Raw genomic sequence first — 18,792 nt, forward strand, 5'->3', positions numbered from 1 at the left:
TTCTTTATATAGGTTATGTCACGTTGATCATTGGAGGGCGATCCTGAGTATAGGTGCGAATGCTCAATATAGCGCCTCAAAGAAGGCCGAGAGGGTAGATTTTATATCAACGCACATGTCCACTCGTCTCTTGTTCGTAAATTAAAAAAAATCAATAAATTAAAATCTATGAATTTTCAAACAACCATTTGCATACATTTCGATCGAAAGTTTTTAATACATATTAAAAAAAGTTTCTGATTAGATTAGAAACTCTCTTATAACAATGATTTTAAACGGGTCTAACCTGTCCAGTGTCAACTATACTACTTTGAATTTTACACCTAATTTCTTCTGTATCGTTCCGGTAATGGCGGTGTAATTAGTCGGTCGCTTAAACGGCTAATCGTAAACAATAACGGGATGACATAATGTTTATCGTCGTTAAGTCGTTACGGTAACGAAGCAGCGAACGCGGACGAAATTGAATTAGGTTTGCAATTATGAAACGGCTCGTTTCTATTCCTCGCCGTATCGTTTTGCATAATACTAATGAAGAAACGGAATAATTTTTAAAATATAAGGGAAGAAAATACGGCGGGCGCAGGGAGAAGAAGGAGAAGACGTCGGCGGTCCATATTGAATTTACGCCCGTCGACGAGAAAACCAATTACGCCGAGATGATAATTCAGACGCGAATTTGTATGGAAATGGACCCGGCGCCATCTTTTTAACATGTATTATATACACAACCGCCGAAGTCTCTCCGTCTTTGATGTTAAATAATAATACAAACAACAAAATGATCTTCATTTCGAAAAAAGTAACCATAGTACTCTGCCGTCTATGCGGCAGTGAAATAAAATCATTTCCTAATTGTTATTAATAATAAAATATTTTTATATGAATAGTAATCAAAATAAACCAAATTAAGATCCATTATATGATTATTTATAATAAAAGCCATAATAAACCACAGGTATAGTTTATTTACGATTATTCAATTATCATTTTTACACACAGGAAACGGGCCAAATGCAATAACAAATATTTTTTCAACTTAAAATTGTTTTTAAATCAAACATATTCATTCACGGTTTGTAAAATAAGTGTCGTTTCTGAATACCGTGTGCCACCGGTTCGTGTGTTTAATTCAAACCAATTTCTGCGTTAATTTAACACTAATTAGTGCCGAGGAGCCCTTAATTCGTTTGAATATGAAATGGATAGGCGGGATCTCTATATACTTGTGAATGTGTGCGTGTATTCAATTTGTCTATCTGCATTTATTATTAATGTACAGAACCATAGCATAGCGCAGTGGTTTCCAAGGTTTTGAGCTGAGATTTTGTGTATCTTGAAAAGTATGAGAATATTATAATCAACTAATATCAATGGATAGTGTAAAATAATTTAATTTCAAAAGAAATGATCTAATCTGCTGATAATTAATTTGAAAAGGCATAGTAATATAATCTAAAATATTTGCGAAAAACTGGTAATAAAATATTTAGATAATATTTATATAATTTTACTATACACTTTAATTTACTATACACTTTAATTTCAATATCCCACCAAAAATTATGATCATTATGTTTCAAAGAAATATAAATATTTATTAGTAGGTTTTTGATCCATGAAGTTACTCAGAGAAATAACGCAATTTATAAATATACAAATAAGTTATAATATTTGTGTTAAATAAAAATATAGATCCTCAAAAAAATAATCTTGAATTTCTAATAATATTATTGTAGAAAATTAATATATAATAATATCGTAGAAAATTAATAGATTTCCAAAAAAAAAATCGCTACGCGGCCAAATATTACTTTTTCAGGAAAACCATTTTATCTAATTATTTATGATAAATTAAATAAATTATTTGCATATATCAAATAAAAATATCTGATATTAAAAAAAATATAACCCTACTAGTTGAAATTTGCCAATAATTTCATTATACATATACACTAAAATACTATAAATGTTTATGTATGTACTATAGCATGCAAAAAATATTTTTTCCTAATTATAATAATTTAAGATATATTTGTAATGCTTCTTTTGATTTAATTTAAGAGTGTGTCTATATTTTTTAAGTGACTACCTAAGCAATTGTCTGTTAAAATTCATAATGAAAATATTGATAAGAAATATATTGCAAATCGTTCACAATTTGGTTTGAGTCAATTGTGTATTTGTCAATTATGATATAAACAATTATCAGTTTAAAGACTTTTTTAAAAAATCTGGAAATAGGTGCAATAAATTTTATACCCTAGGTGAAGATTAAGTGAAACTCTGAAATTTTTGTCATTTATGTAAAACTGCCGTTGATATAACCAGTGAGTATTTTCATAACATTTAATTAATAAATAAATATAAACAACTTTAATACGTGGCGTAGGGTGAATGCAGTTTTAAACCTGCCAAAAACCGTAATTTACCGAAAAATTGGGTTTAACACATACATATGCTATGGGCCAATCGATTTAAAACCTGGATTATTTTGGATTGAGGAAGAATAATACTCTGTGATGAGAGTAACATTAATATATACATGTCATATAAGGTGGTGAAAGATACAACAAAAAATGCATCCAGAATGATTTGGGGGTGCTTTTTATATTCCGGAATAGAAGGTATCCGCGTTTTAACAGAACAACGTTAAAATCTGTTTCCATAATTTTCATTGAAAGCACGTTAAACTGCAACTTCTTGGATATTTCTGCACCTAGTCACTAATGATTTTTTATCAAATAAAATATTTCAGAAAATGTAGGAAAATGCAGAAAATATTCTTGGAATAGATCTTAATTAATCCGAAATAAAATCTTTAAAATAATATTTGACAGTACAAATCAACAAGCAAACAAATATTATTAGAAGTGATCTAATAAGATTGCCACAGATCATAATTTTTGTGTTTTAGCCGTATTAAGCGCAAAAAGATATTATTTTATAGCAATATGTTTTATTTCCTAAGAAATAAGAATTCTTATTTTCGCTACGCGATTTTCTTAAAAAAATTTGATGAAATGAAATATATATTATGTTACTACAAAAATACAGTATATTATTAAAGATATTTTTATGTATGTATGAAGAGAATTTTAACTGTTTTTATTCATGCAATAATATTTTGATATATAATTAAAAATTTAAATTATATTATTTATAGTAAAAAATATAAAGGAACTTATTTGACTATCAGATACTTCCGACCTATATTAATTTTTTAGCATCTGGCACGGATCCACCCTTTCCCATGCAGTAAAACATTTAAAAATATTCATACAAATTAAAATCCTAACACAAAAATCTTCCCAATAATTAGAAAATTTTTAGAGATATGAGAATACTCGACTTGATATTTTTCAACCAACACAAAATAATTTTACATCATATGATGTTTTAGAATATAATAATAAATTGCAAAGTTTTTCAAATATTGCCATAATTTAAAAAGATTTTATTTTATTTATTTATACGTTATACTTATAAATAGCCATTTAAGGAGTACAAATATATAAATTACCGAAAAAAATATAACATATCTGTAGTTATACACGAAATTTCGAAGACGATGTTATATTTTTGTACGCTTCTGAAGGACATAAACGCAAAGAGGTCTAAGAAAAATAATGCTGACAATAAAAGGATTAAAATTTGTAGCTAAATTATTATTTTTATATTGTATCGGTAATTGAATAGCTTTTTATCTAGTGTTTACCTTCTGCTAGTTAATTATAAGTCGGTACGAGAACCGTCAATTAAGAGCCACTATTTCAGCGTTGAATTATAAAATTTACTTTGGAAACAAATAATTAATATGCAAATCTAGATTCTGAATACGAAACATTGTATCATCAGTCGTTGCCCTCAGTTTTAGTTTTATTTACAGGGCCGTAAATAATTAGGAAGATATAGGGTTCTTAACCATTCGATCGCGAGCAACTAGTAAATCACAAGATAAAATCTGATCAATAACATTGGATGATTTTTGCCTTATAAAATGTAAAACTGGCAACACAAAAAAACGGCAAATAAAAATAGTCACGCAGGGATATTTTTCAGGATTTTACTTTTGAAAGCTACTAATTTTTCTCAAGAAAAATAGTAACAAAGTTAATAACCATTTATTTTTCACTAGAAAAACCGCTAATTTTACATAATAGAATTAATCGCGAAGTAAAAAAACTCCCTTATTAACCACTATGTATATATTTTAGTTTACTTTGAATCCAGTGACCCCACAGAAAACCCTTTTTTAAAGATCTACTTGTTATATAAAGTGTAAAAAATAATTCAATATAAAATATATCGATGGCTTAAAGTGCATACTTGCTAACTCCTTAATTTATATCTCAATTTATATCTCCTAAATCTTTAATTAAACATCCAAAGTAATATCAAGAAAATTGAGATATTGTTTTATTTTCCTATTTTCAAGTTGTCTATTTAGTTTTTTGTTTTTCCTGTGAAGTTGTCAAATATGAAGTTAGCAATTTTACACTTTAAGCCATCGATATATTATTTATATATTGAAAAATATTTAGACATGTACGTGATCGAATAAAATATGTAAAATCCGATAAAAAAACATTAAAAATTATGTATAAAAGAATAAAAACGAAATAAGTAGTATATTTAATGTTTCTTTTTCCAATATGAATTTTAGGGCTATTTTTTCTATATCTACTTTAAAATCTGATTTTCATCAGCCAGTACGGAAAAAATATATTCTTTCTAAAACCCATTGCTTTTCCCCAAATATACGTATTTCCAAATGCCACTATCATATTTTTCGCGATACTGATTAAACTATCAATTTTTTTGGGTAAGCTTTGATAAAATATTTGGGTATTTTCCGAAGCAGATATCTTTTTCAACATTTAATTATTTTATAACTCTAAAATATTCATTAATATTTGATGGGGTACATCGTCAATATTAAAGGGGTTTAAAAACATTTATATTTCATTTTTTGTGTTTGCTATATACAGATACAGACTTACAACACGTAAAATGATTTTAATCTAAATTATTAAATGACCTTTTAAGCTACATAAACTAACCATTTCTTCGTAAACAATGCTTCGAATAAATATTATTAATTGTGAAGTGTCTGTTTGTTAGTACTTTTATTAATTTCCAATGCATACAAATTTATTAATATTTATATAAAAAATATTATTTAAATAATTTGCAATGTACTTATAAGAAAAAAAATCATAACGGGTCACAGGTTACCAAATACTGGTTAAGATGACGCACCACATGATCTGCGTACTGGTTCATCGGAAAACTATTGCTATGCAAATGAAATATTCCAGATTTGCCATTCAACACCGTGCGTCTGACGCAAGCTCTTTTACAACTGGTAGGTCGGCGAGTATAATATATCTTGCCGGTCGACTCTTAGTGCGAACAAATTATCACAAATTAAGTTTAGACAATCACTGCTTGACTTTTTAAACTCAGCATTATATTCAAGAATATAAATATAATTTGAACTACACCTCACATATGACTACCGCTCGCACACACGACGAACAACAAAGGCCAAACATTATAAGCAGGAAAGTTTTCCGATAATGCACAAAGCGGTTTTTCATTATGATAATCCAGTCGATCGAGCAGCATCTTGTCGGGCGTCGGGATAATTCGATGTGTTGGTTTAATTCTGTTGATCCAACAGCAGTTAGTTAGTTGTTTGAGCGCTATTGAAATCGCGTGGCGAGTTTGTGAAACGTGTTAAGCGCATTATGGTAATTTCACAATATATGTTCAATTAAAGTCAATTGGCCGTTGTGTGTGTTGTCAGCAAACACTGTCTTCATATTGAATTAGCCCCGTCTCTATATTTGGACGCGAGCGCTCGCTTTTGCGATGCCAAATTCAATTTTATGCTTCTCGGGCGAATAAAACATGATCAATCTTTACTAGATTCGACTCTCTCGTGTTACACTAATACCATAAGTAATAAATAATTGTTATTAGCTAACCAAAATCAGTATTTAAAATATACAATCGGAGACTATATATATATGTATATGATACACAGTGGTGTATGAAGATATTTTGGACACTCGTGCAATTAAATATTTGTATTACATAATTTTTTAATATGTGATGAAATGATTTTCACTACATGTCTATACATATATTTAACATTATTACACGATGGGTGAAATTATTTTGAGGGAAATATTCAAAGTTTCGAGCAAAAAAATATATTTTCCTTACACATTTATCGGATTTAAAATGCTGATGTAAAATAAAATGTAAATTTTAATTAATCGTTTTTAATACTTTATGAAGTTTATTTAAAAAATATTTAGCTCCCTATTTTTTTAATAATCGTAAAATATTTTTTTTGCTAGCTAAAATTTCTGAGGGTTTTTTCCCTTCATATAAATTTGGCAGAATTCACGTCAAAATAAATAAAATCGTGCCGTCGCAGTTGAAACGTTCGTATTAAGACTTTTTATAAAGTTATTACGACTTACAATAAGTGAGAATCAAATGAAGCACATCTAAACCGAATTTTGACCAATAGAAAAGCGCAAAAAATATTTATCTCTACTCAGAGGTCCAAAAATCCACGTCAAAAGCTATAAAATCATGTCGGCGCCGTCGCAGTGTGAACGCTCGGTTTTCCAGCGTTCATATTAAGACTTCTTAAAACAATATTACAACTAAACGGGAATAAAATAATGTATATCTATACCTAATTTTGACCAATAGAAGAGCTTAAAAATAACTATCTCTACTCAGAAGTCCAAAAATCCACGCCTAAAGTAAGAAAACTGTGTCGGCGCCGTCGCAGTGTGAACGCTCGGTTTTCTAGCGTTCATATTAAGACTTTTTATTATAATATTACGACTAAGTGAGCATCAAACTAAGCCCATATAAACCAAATGATTAATAATAGGACAGCGCTAAAAACAATTATTCTTCTCAGAAGCCAAAAATCCACGTCAAAAGCTATAAATTTGTGTCGGCGCCGTCGCAGTTTGAACATACGTCTTTTATAGCAATATTACGACTAAGTAAGAATCAAATAAGGCACGTTTAAACCGAATTTAAAAATTAAAAATCTACGCCAAAAGCAATAAAATCATGCCGTCGCCTACTGCTAATTTGTCGTAGTTTCAATCAAATAATAAGCACCCTGTATCACATTGCATCAAAATAAACCAATTGACAGGAAATCGCCGTTTAATTGCCTATATTGAATTTTATTGACATTCATAAACGCCAGGACAATCAAACCCGCTCACCGCCGCGTTCGCTTAATAAAATATGTATATATTTGGCGATTGAATAAATGTATGTTTCAATTAACAAACGAGTTGGCCATCCAAATCCACACACGAGCAAAGCCATAAATTAGAGTTAATTAATCTAACGGCCGAGGCACAAATGACAATTGTATGCAATTAAGCTCGCCTAGATTACGATTCCTGGAAACGCTAACCGCAAAGCGTCCAACTAACTCGATAACTCGTTCGAATCGCAGACACACGACACCGTATCAAATATCAATTTCGAATTAAGCTCAGAACACCCCTTTAAACAACATTTTTGGGAAATATTTGGGGTGACAGTGCGGCGGCACGTGACCGAAATTCCCAACGACTGCCAAAATTGTCAAGGGTGTAGGAAAGACATAGTCATTGTTTGCACTAAATAAGACGCAAACTTTAGGGGGATTTAATAATGATTGAAAACCCCTGACGCGCGCTCTAAAACAATTGACGATATCAAGTCAATTCCGATGATGATGAATATAAAATATTAATAATTCATCAATTGACATTGTTATATCAATTCGTTTTGTGCATTAAATGTTGTTAAGACGACGACGACGACGAAGCCAGTGACTGTCAATCGGCGGTTTAAAAAAAAGGGTTGATGTGATTAATAAAACGGTCGTAAATCAATCGATGCAATTCGATACACCTGCATAATTTGAGTTGAAGTCGCAATAAGCCTATTAAACTTTAATAAACACAAATTGATGATCACAAAATTGTATTGAATGAATTATGGTTCTAAAATGTTTTATATATATATATTGTTAATTGATTTTATTTAAATTAAAATAATTTATTTAAGTGACCTACTCATGGGACAGTGGGCATATCTGGGTTAAGCCAATATCAACACAAAATTATTTAAAATAAATCACTAGAGAAGGTGGAACTTCTGTGCCACACTGCACAATGACGAATACCAGCGTTGACGAATCAGCGACTTTCCTTAAAAGAGAAAGCGAGACAACGAAGTACACGCTACATCGCTTCTCCCTCTCGTATACATGTACACGCACACAGTAACAAACCGGCATCCTTATCCCGAGCGTACTCTAACTAAGGATGAGAAAAGCAAATCAAAACTGATCTAAATTAAAATTTCTAATCTTTTAGATATGATAGATTTGTTTAAGAACGACGCGAGCAAGACTTATCAATTGATAAGCAATAAATTTAATTGGTAATTAATACTTGTATCTAACTAATTGAGTAATCAACGCAGAGTTCATAAAAGTAGTATAATATAGCGAAAAATTACCCATGTAATAGAATATGTATATTTATTATTTAATAATAATCAAATTTAAAATAATAGTTGCCATTTTAAAACCAGATAGCAGATTTTAAGTTGACTAATGAGATGCTTATAGAGTTTCATGCCGATATGAGTAAAACAATGGCAGTTATCGTATCCTTAAGTTCCACCAATATGCATGACAAAAAATGTAAAAAAATATATTATTCCAATTTTTTTTTATCTTAAATTGTTAATATATATATATATATATATATATATATATATATATATATATATATATATATATATATATATATATATATATATATATATATATATATATATAGATATATATACACTATTTTGAAAAAAAAATTATATATATATATACACTATTTTGAAAAAAATTTAGCTGCCGGTATATAATTAATACATAATTATATTTTCTAGTTTTAGACGTATTTTGTTACTTATTTTTTTTTTCTTTAATTTTTTTTGTAACAGAGTTACTATTATTTATTTATTTGGTATAGCCGTCATTTGAAACAAGATCGAACTTAGCCGAATTTTTTATATATCTTGTCTATTTTACATATGTATCTATGTCCCTCTGCAATAAGTATATTTCTAAAGAAATCAACTAAAAACTTTCATCTGACAAAGGCTACAAAAATTAGGTAGATTATATATACGTTACAGTTAAAGTATAAATTTAACTAAAAGCTTACAATGCTAAATTTCGTGTATACTTTTATTAAGTGAATGTATACTTTAACTAGTGAATATGTGAATTTCACGAAGTAAGCTAGTTACATCGTCAACGAACAATATTTGACAGAAGAACGTGTTTGACAACCAACCTAATCGCAAACGATCGTAGAGCCAATAAAAAAATTTACATTGAACAGGTTCGGTGCGAGCGAGTGTTAGACAAAAAGTGAACACCTCTGCAATGAATCTTCTTAAAAGAAGAAATATACAAAATGGAAACAAGATTCATCTTACATAAATAGTTAAAAATTACTATTAAATAAATAAATAATTTAATATCGAATACTTAATACAAACGCCGAACATTTGCCCCCCCCCCCTTGAATTTGACTAAGAAAAAAAATGTCATTTAATGAAATACTATGATTTTTTTAATGAAATCTAAATATTTAAAAAACGATAACTGACTTTCTAACTTTTTCACCCCCCCCCCTCCTAAAAAAGCTGAAATGCCATCTCTAATTCAAAACCAAAAAAACAGTTTTAAATTTATCCCAAAATTTATTTTTAAATATGTCATTTCATTGAAATCATTTCGCAATACATATTCACCGGTAAATATATATTTTTAGCAGAGAAAATATAATTTATTTTGCATATGCTAGTAAAATTGTATGATTTAAAATTTTCTATACGTAGTAATATATATATTTACATACTTGTCATTATTTATTTACACGCAATGTATAAACATTGCAGTGAATGTGTGTGAAATTCCATTAGTGAAGTTAAAATACAGTTTTACTAGTAAATATATATTTCTAATAGCGAAAGTATATGCTACTCTAAAATGCCTATAAAACTCAATTTAACACATGCGAAACGTCCATTAGCTATTCAAATCAAAACCTAACCTAAAGAAAGTTCTAAAACTAATTATTTCACATTAATATTTGCATAAACGACTCTTTTTCATTTTTACACTATTTCTATTTTTTTAATAATGTTTAAAAATAATAAATTAAAAGTATTTTTGTATACTTTTTACTTTAATTTAATTCTAATTCCTACTATTCCAAAAATAATTTATTGAAAACCTGACTATAAAATAAAACAGTTACATTTTTGAAAGCATCCTTCGAGTCTCTATCAATTTATATTCTTCTTCCTCGACAGAAAAAATTTACTGTTATGCAATATATTCTTATCTTATTACTAACTAACTTCTATTAACATTTGAACTGCACATAGTCTTTAAACCAGAGATATCATTGCGTACCTCAAAAGAGTTTGAATTTATTAAACTTAATTTTTTTGATTATTTTGTATGAAGTTTGAGTATCCCTATCCTGATGTCAACAATGAGTCACGAAAAAACTTGTGTTTTTTTATGAAGCGCGACAAAGGGTTAAATTAATCATGAAACCAAATTGAGTTTCATACAATAAATAATAAGCAAACACAATAAGAGAGCAAGCGATGCGGGCGCCGAAGGGGTTTTTACATGTTTTACCATAGCCTGATGGGTCAATTAAGAGAACGGGACAAAGATCGAAGAATCCGAAGATAAATCACGCCGGCCTGCTTCCTGACTTATCCCGTCCTGATGACGTAAGTGCCCCGGAAATCAGGACGCGTGTCCGGAGCGTGCCGAATTACAGACTGTTGAACTACCCTTTATGTGACTTATTTTTTGTCGAGGACATTGATGGCAGAATTCGGGAGAGTCGACAGGACGCGTTGATATGGCTTTAATGACTCGGGCAGAGCTGGGGTGACATCGCCGTATGTCAAAGTTTATCTCGACGATGGGAGGAAAATATTTTTGTATATAAATAACGAGAAAAATATTTTTCATCGCGGACGACACTGTTTGTTTTACGATAAAGAGCGTGCGGCCCATTAGCTCAGTTGGTTAGAGCGTCGTGCTAATAACGCGAAGGTCGCGGGTTCGATCCCCTCATGGGCCATAATATATTTTTATTTATTTATTTTAAATATTAAAAAAAACATCTAAGATTATCTATATATATAAATGTTTCGAACTACGCGCTTATAAATTCATGCTTTGCACCCGAAATATCACGCTTCTCTCAAATTGGCAAAATTTTTTATGCAGATTATAAATATTTTTCACGGATTTCACTGCTTATTTCGTAAGTTTAAATATACGGCCCATTAGCTCAGTTGGTTAGAGCGTCGTGCTAATAACGCGAAGGTCGCGGGTTCGATCCCCTCATGGGCCACAATATACTTTTATTATTTATTATAAATATTTAGGAATAATATATATACATGTGTTAAGACATACATGCTAATGAATCCGAGCTTTGCACTCGTGTCTATCGCGGTTAACAATTTATTTATTGCTAGTTAAAACTATTCTTTACCATGTCACTGTTTATTTTGTAAGTTTGAACATACAAACATATCAGCTCAGTTAAGGCGTCGTGCTCAGGAATTACAATAATATCGGGATTTTTAACAATACAGTCTAAAGCTGATATTGCAGAATAAAACAGTCAAACCGGTATTGTTTTTTTTAATAATTAGTTGAAAAAAATACTAAAATGAAGTGCATATTCATTAAAAGTTTATATTCTGTATTAAATTGTTTAATGTTGATATAGCTAGCGAATTTTGCAAAAATATCCAGAGATTCAAAAATTATAAGCATTTTCTACGAAGGTATTGAATAAATATTTATAATAATAACTATCATCGTCTATATATTTTTTTGGAAATTTCGACTTCAGTTGCCGACATGAAATATGCATATTTCGTGTTGAAAATAATAAGAAGGTTTAAAGCAATCTTCCTTACATTCAGGTACTTCTAAAAATACTTTATACGCTGATCCTTTATTGGGTTGTATACGAGTACTAATAAAATCAATGAAGTAGGATTTATTTATATTATATTATTTTAATTATTGCACATTTATTATTCATTTTATAATATCTTAAAAAAAAAATATTTTTGAAAGATATACCTCTCGTATACTTATATATTTCTACTCATGTTAAAAATAGCATGAATTAAATTTAAGCTATAAATATTTATTGAATATTATAGAATACATAAATTCGCTAATACGTAAATATTGGATATTATTTTTTATATTGATTATTTACAATAAGCATTATTTTATTCAATGCTTCTGCTTTCAAGCAATATGAGAGTCGTAGTTTTTATAGTTATAAGCCATAAAAATAAAATGTACAAATTTGAGAAAATAAGTATTTGGTAATACCGGTATTTCACTTTAATGTGTTAGCCCCAATACCGGTATTGTGGAAAATCAAATTAAAAAATAGCGCGAAGTTCGCGGGTTCGATCCCTCATGGGTCACAATTTATTTATTTATATAATTAGCATATAATTAATGCTTTACCTACATATGTTTTCATTTCTTGAAATTTTTACACCGTGTATTATTATGTATGTTTCGCGCCACGAGCATATAATTTAGCGCTTCGCACTCGTAATTTTGCGCTATTCACTGAGACCTTTACATTTTTGTTTGTATGACTCAAATACAATTATATGTTTTTTTAATTCAGCGTTATTTATTTTAATAAGTGATCATTTATTGCGTTACGATTATTATCGTTCAATTTTAATTGGGTCACCGTCGCGTGGCTCAAAAGTGACGCTCTACGATGCGGGTGCGTGCCGTCGCTTACATTGTACGATAGAGTCATATTAATAATTATGATCTCCGCATTGAAACATATTGTTCGATTTAGTAACGAACGATGTTGATATTTTTATTAATTGACTGGCAACACTGTTGTTGCGATTGCACGAAATGAGACGTTAAGGGGCCAGATGACGTGCAGAAGTGCATTTTCGATGCGGTTACATCAATTAAAGTAATTTATCATGTCGTGACATGGCATAATACGAGTTCAGATAAAATAAACATGTACGTTAAAAACATATGTTTGCTTTTCAGTTAGATGCATCTAAAATTTCACTCTCAGAATTTTTTTAAGTGATATTTTATGATAATTATACATATATTTATTTGGACCGTTTAATGTTTATATACTTTGACTCATTTCTAGAAAATATTACTTACATTTTCGTATGTACGTAAATATATATATTATTATGGATGTATTTTAATATATAGTGAGTCGTGTTAATTAATTAATAATATGGTCATGGAAATAAATAAAACGATAAAAATTAGATTTGCATTACAAATTTAATTGTATTGCATTATTATAGTGTCGCCTGTTTACCCGGGTCCGATCGCGGCTCTCACTTGCAACAGCCCAGGTAGGAGGTTGAGCCTAGCCCCAATTCACAAGTTTACTAAAGCGAAGGTTATACTAAATAAAGGACGTATTCGCTAAAACCTCATACAATAACTAAGCGAGGGTTGTCTATATAAAGTCTTAAAAAAATAATAACGTATGAATTAAAATTAAGTGAAAATAAACAGAACATAAAAATACTTAAAAAAATAAAACACTCTTATGCAATGTTTGTAATCATATTTAAAAAAAATAGAAATAGTGTAAAAATGAAAAAAAAATGTGTCATTTATGCAAATATTAAAGTAAAATATCAGATCAAGATTTGAAGACAAGCAAAGAAAAATTGTTTAGTGTGATTTTTATAATGCTGGATATGTTTCGTTTCTATGCCAGTAAAAACTACTACCGTGTAAATGTAAGCAACTAGTTAGATATTACATTGAAAATTACGAATGAAGTTAAAATAATATTTTCTTTACTTCAGCAAGCTATATAAGATACTTTTGAAATATTCGTTATTTTTAACTATTAAAAAAATATATATACGATCGTCATATTTGTCAAAGTATAAAGGATCAAAAATACAGTTTGAAATATGAATACAAATGCATACATATATTTTAAACTTTAAATTTCATTAAATCTACCAAAAAGATTCATTTAGTTGCTGTTGATGTGGACTTTATTTTCAAGAATGGGATGCAGCAGCTACAACTTTGTGTGCTTAAAAAAATATTAGCGTATTGATTTAAAATATAGAAAAGTCAGTACCAAAGATTGAGAAAGTCTACAGCTGCATACTATTAAATTTAAAATATGGTTGTTTTGAGGTACGATAGAGAAAAATCATAGAATAATAATTATAAAATGAGTTTATAATTAAAAAAAAATGTTTATAATAACTAAACAAGTTTTTTTTCGTTTTTATCGCCCACGTTACTAGCCCAAAAAGCCATCGCTTAGTTGACCGTTGCCCACTTTGAATCGCTTGTTTGACCGTTGCTCAGTAATCACGTACCGGCCGTGATCGGGTAAACCGGTGTGAAGCAATTGGCACCTTTTTTTATGTTATGGTCTCATTAGTCCATAAGATAAAAGCAACAGGCCCAGCAAAGGAAAAAAATCACAAAGAGAATTTTATTGTTAATGTTAAAAGTCTTTAATATCAGAAATAAAACTTTCATTCATATGGTGAAAAATATCAGCCAGGTAATCCTACTCATAGATTAAAGTGCGCTTTTTCCTAATTCAATAAAAAGTGAAATTTTTTAAGCACTAATTTTTGAACGTGTTTTAAAAATATCATAATTTAGATAACTGCTTCTGATAAATCAAATCATAGCTTTCACGCGGACCCCCTGAACCTTTTCATGGACTCTATGTTTGAGACTCTCACAAAAATAAAGTATCTATAATTGATTTTTTAATAATATTGTAATTATAAGCAAATAAAAATTGACTACTACTCTACAGTTATTTACAAATAATTGATGTAGGCAGAAGAGTCCTCCACCTATTTCTCGGCTATTAAGCGTTCATTTAATAATATTAATTAATATAAGATATTTTAAAATAATTTGTATATATTTTTTGACAGTATAAATCAGTAAATATTACGATTGAGACCATTGCACTGGGGGCTGGATTTAAAAAATATTGATTTCCTAATGTATCATCTCTAGCACCACATTCCCTTCCATAAATACAAACAGGGTTAAAGTTATTCGTGTTGTTCAACGACGCAGTTGGCACAACATGTCCGTCACAGGTCCGAGGGGTCAATTCAATCAGGAATGCGCTTTTGCCGATTCAACATTGAAATTATTGCCGATTGACTCCGGCGCTGATCGAATTAACCCGATTTGAGTTTTTCGAGTTTGAGACGCCTGCGGTGACGTCATATGATAATTCCATAAAAATACACTCACCTATCGGCGAATCCAGAGAACATGTGAGCTGGAAAAGGAGGCAACGTGGGACGACTTGGCATCGGAAGACCTGGCGATGGTGGTCTACTGCCACTTCCTAAAGTCCTGTAAAAGTATGTAATATGATTTGTATATGGTACACAAAGAGTATTAGATGTTAGACAATACCTAGAAGCTGGAGATGGAGTGTCACCAGGTTCGCTCCCGTGAGTCGATAACGATGCTGGAGGAGGACCAGCTGTGTCGGGGCGACCGACGGGACTCGCGGGTTCGCGTCCTGTGCTTTCGCTTCCTTGCTCAGGATCCATGTCTTGGTCGTCGTCTACTGCTGATACTTCAGGAGAAGAAGTTAGCCTACCATCGTCGGTCTGTGAAATAAAAATTATACAACACTTTAACCTTTAAAAGTCCAAAGGTCATGCCTAATATATTTTCTATAGCCATTTTAAATGACTAGATGAAAAAATTTCAAGTATTTTATTTCATTAGTTACTCAGAGATACATCTATAATAATATATAACAGTACCTAATAATTTCACCTGGAATCGACGGATTTTGGAAACAATTTTTTGACCACTCTGAGCCACCCGCTCAAAACCTAAACGTGTGAATTGTTAACCATGGTTCTCAAATTAAAATGTTTACATTGAAGTACACATTTTCTTTACATAAATTAAATTACTGTTTTTAATTCAACTCAATATTTAAAAAATATTTTTTAAGAGCATTACATTCCAAATCATGAAGTTGATGTCGACAAATCAATTGTCATACATTTATTATTTTGTGTCCTATTATAAATATATCTATAACGTCGCGAGGATTAATTAAGCTGAATGTTTTATTTTAACCAATAGTCCTTAAGTCATACAATATATTTTTGCGATACATTGTTCATCCTGAAGGATATCATGATGATTCAACTTCACTTTCCGGAATTTTAGATATTATTCGAACATTTTATGTATTTCAATAATTACAAAAATTATTATCAATTAAATGATAATGGCGGACACTTCTCTCCCCTTGGATTTGACAATACCAATTTAGTTATTATTAATAAATATCTCTATAAATCTCAATGTGTAAAATAAAATATTTCATAATTAATAATAACGATAAATATAATATCAGCTACTTGAGATATTTTTAATTTTATATCTATAGATAATTATATATTTATTTAATATGTAAAATACATATAAAATACATATATTATATATTATAAAAAACGTATTTGTGTACAATAATACCCTTGACCAATTGCAGAGTAAAAAATATTATACAAAAGCAGTGGATTCAATAAGAGAAAAGTTTTTTCCGGCAAAGGTTAAAAGCAACTGCTTTACTTAAAAACAAAATGATATTTCTGGTTATCAGTTGCTATTATCGTGTAAAATTGGATGCATATTTTATTAAACGTTTTAAGCCTTATAGATATATTGATAGTAGATCTACGTATATTTGCCTTTATAAAATATAGCAATATTTGAGCATTTACTAAATGATAAGAATTGGAATTGGATATTCTGGTTTTCATATTTTAACCTCTCGATTTTCTCTAAAAAAAAATATAATTAAGAAAATGTATGTTTTATAATATTATATATGATTTTAATAAAAACAATATATTTTACATACATTTATATTATATGATTGATGATTATTAGTTAAATAAGTTAAAATGGACGCGAATAATTAAAAGACTAAAACGGATATCTACTTTGTTTGATTATGGGGCGTAGTTGAAAAAATCGTGAACAATTTTTAACCATTCATATACTTCTGACCTTAAAAAAAGCTTTCATACAAGCATACATATTTTTTAATATCTGGCACCGACCCACCCTTTTTTAAGAAATGTATGGAGTGTATAACATTAAAAACTATTTGTACAAATTTAATTTTTAATAAAAATATAAATCAACTAATTTCTCGAAAAATAAGAATTTGGCATTTTCTCAAAAATTTTTTGATACTAATAAATAAAAACATAAAAAAATGATAAATTAGTATATTAATGTCTTACCTTATCTTCCTTGATGTCTTCCCTTTTTCCCATAACATCATGACCATCCCTTTTTCTCTGTTCTTCCTTGAGTCTTTCAGCTTTACGCCATTTTGCTCTCCTATTTTGAAACCAAACCTGTGAAAGATAATAGAAAACTTAAATATATATTCATGTATTAAATATTCATATAATTACTACAACCTTACATACTATTATATACAACACATATTACAATATGTTTAAAAATAATAAAAAAAAGATTAATAAATACAATTTATGGTAAAAACGGCCAAAAATTAAATGGTCAGAACATAAATTAATCTCGTTCAGAATTTTATTATATCAGCCTGGTCATAAATATTTTTTAAGGTCAGAATAAATTTGAAATTGTTAGAATAAAAATATTATACGGTCAGAATAAAAATTAAGACTTTTTATAATAAAAATCTTTTTAGAGTCAATTAAAGTACAACTATACCGAATTTTGACGAATATCCTTACTCAGAAGTCAAATATTCCCATCAAAAGCAATAAAATCGTGTCGTCGCCATCGCAGTGGGAACGCTCATTCATATTACGACTTCTATAATAATTTTTCAAATTAAATGAGGAACATATAAACCGAATTTTGCCCAATAGGAGAGCGCACAAAACAATTATCACTTCTCAGAAGTCAAAAATTCACGTCAAAAGCAATAAAATCGTGTCGGCGCCGTGTCGCAGTGGGAACGCTCGGTAACTATATGATAATTGTTTTTGCGCCCTCCTATTGACCAAATTTCGGTTTGAATACACTTTAACCAATACTCTCATATCAGTAAGAAGAGCTATCGTATTTTTAAAATATAGTGTAATATCGAAGTGCAGACAAACTTTGGAGCAATATGCGAGACGACTATGTATTTAGAATTGGTTTAGTTTGTATTTTGATGTTCTAAAACCTATTTTTATAATATTTTATATTATCAACTATTTGATAATATAAGTAATGACATGCATTTTTTGGAAAAATTCAAGGGGCGCAAATACTCCAACCTGCCCCGTCCCCGTACCTATCAACAAAATAGTTGAAACAATAAAAAGCATAAGAGCAAACACTCGAAAGCCGACGACAATGGCGCGGATTGTGTTTATTCACGACATCGAGTGCAAACAATCCAAATCACCCCCTTTTATGTCCCATTTGTTGTTAGGTACTACTAGCAGCGAGGGTGCACGACCCCTTCAGTCCGGAGAAAGTTTTCGAGAGGAGCACAAAGCACAGATGCTCCGCGGATAATATCAATTGTTGCATTGTAGCTTAATTGCTCTACAAGTATTAGGTTGTTG

At 29.7% G+C, this 18,792-nt stretch overlaps 1 protein-coding gene and 2 non-coding genes across 8 annotated transcripts in view; 2 read left to right on the forward strand and 1 right to left on the reverse strand.

Moving 5' to 3' along the window:
• The window catches only part of LOC148226835 (dorsal root ganglia homeobox protein-like), a 129,399-nt gene that overhangs the window by 37,697 nt on the left and 72,910 nt on the right, over window positions 1-18,792 (reverse strand). For all 6 annotated transcript variants that reach the window (XM_088202277.1, XM_088202273.1, XM_088202278.1 and 3 more), the window contains 3 exons: window positions 17,482-17,598; window positions 15,620-15,819; window positions 15,452-15,556 (listed from right to left, as the gene is read on the reverse strand). In XM_088202277.1, the coding sequence (XP_088058403.1) occupies window positions 15,452-15,556; window positions 15,620-15,819; window positions 17,482-17,598 (422 nt within the window). The remainder of the gene's footprint in view (window positions 1-15,451; window positions 15,557-15,619; window positions 15,820-17,481; window positions 17,599-18,792) is intronic.
• Window positions 11,152-11,225, forward strand: TRNAI-AAU (transfer RNA isoleucine (anticodon AAU)). Its single transcript has one exon. It is a non-coding gene; the product is annotated as a tRNA-Ile (tRNA).
• Window positions 11,428-11,501, forward strand: TRNAI-AAU (transfer RNA isoleucine (anticodon AAU)). The gene has a single exon. It is a non-coding gene; the product is annotated as a tRNA-Ile (tRNA).

This window comes from Plectrocnemia conspersa, unplaced genomic scaffold (assembly GCF_051122295.1).
Source record: "Plectrocnemia conspersa isolate PC_06_02 unplaced genomic scaffold, ASM5112229v1 ptg000013l, whole genome shotgun sequence".
In the NCBI taxonomy this organism is placed as follows: domain Eukaryota; kingdom Metazoa; phylum Arthropoda; class Insecta; order Trichoptera; family Polycentropodidae; genus Plectrocnemia; species Plectrocnemia conspersa.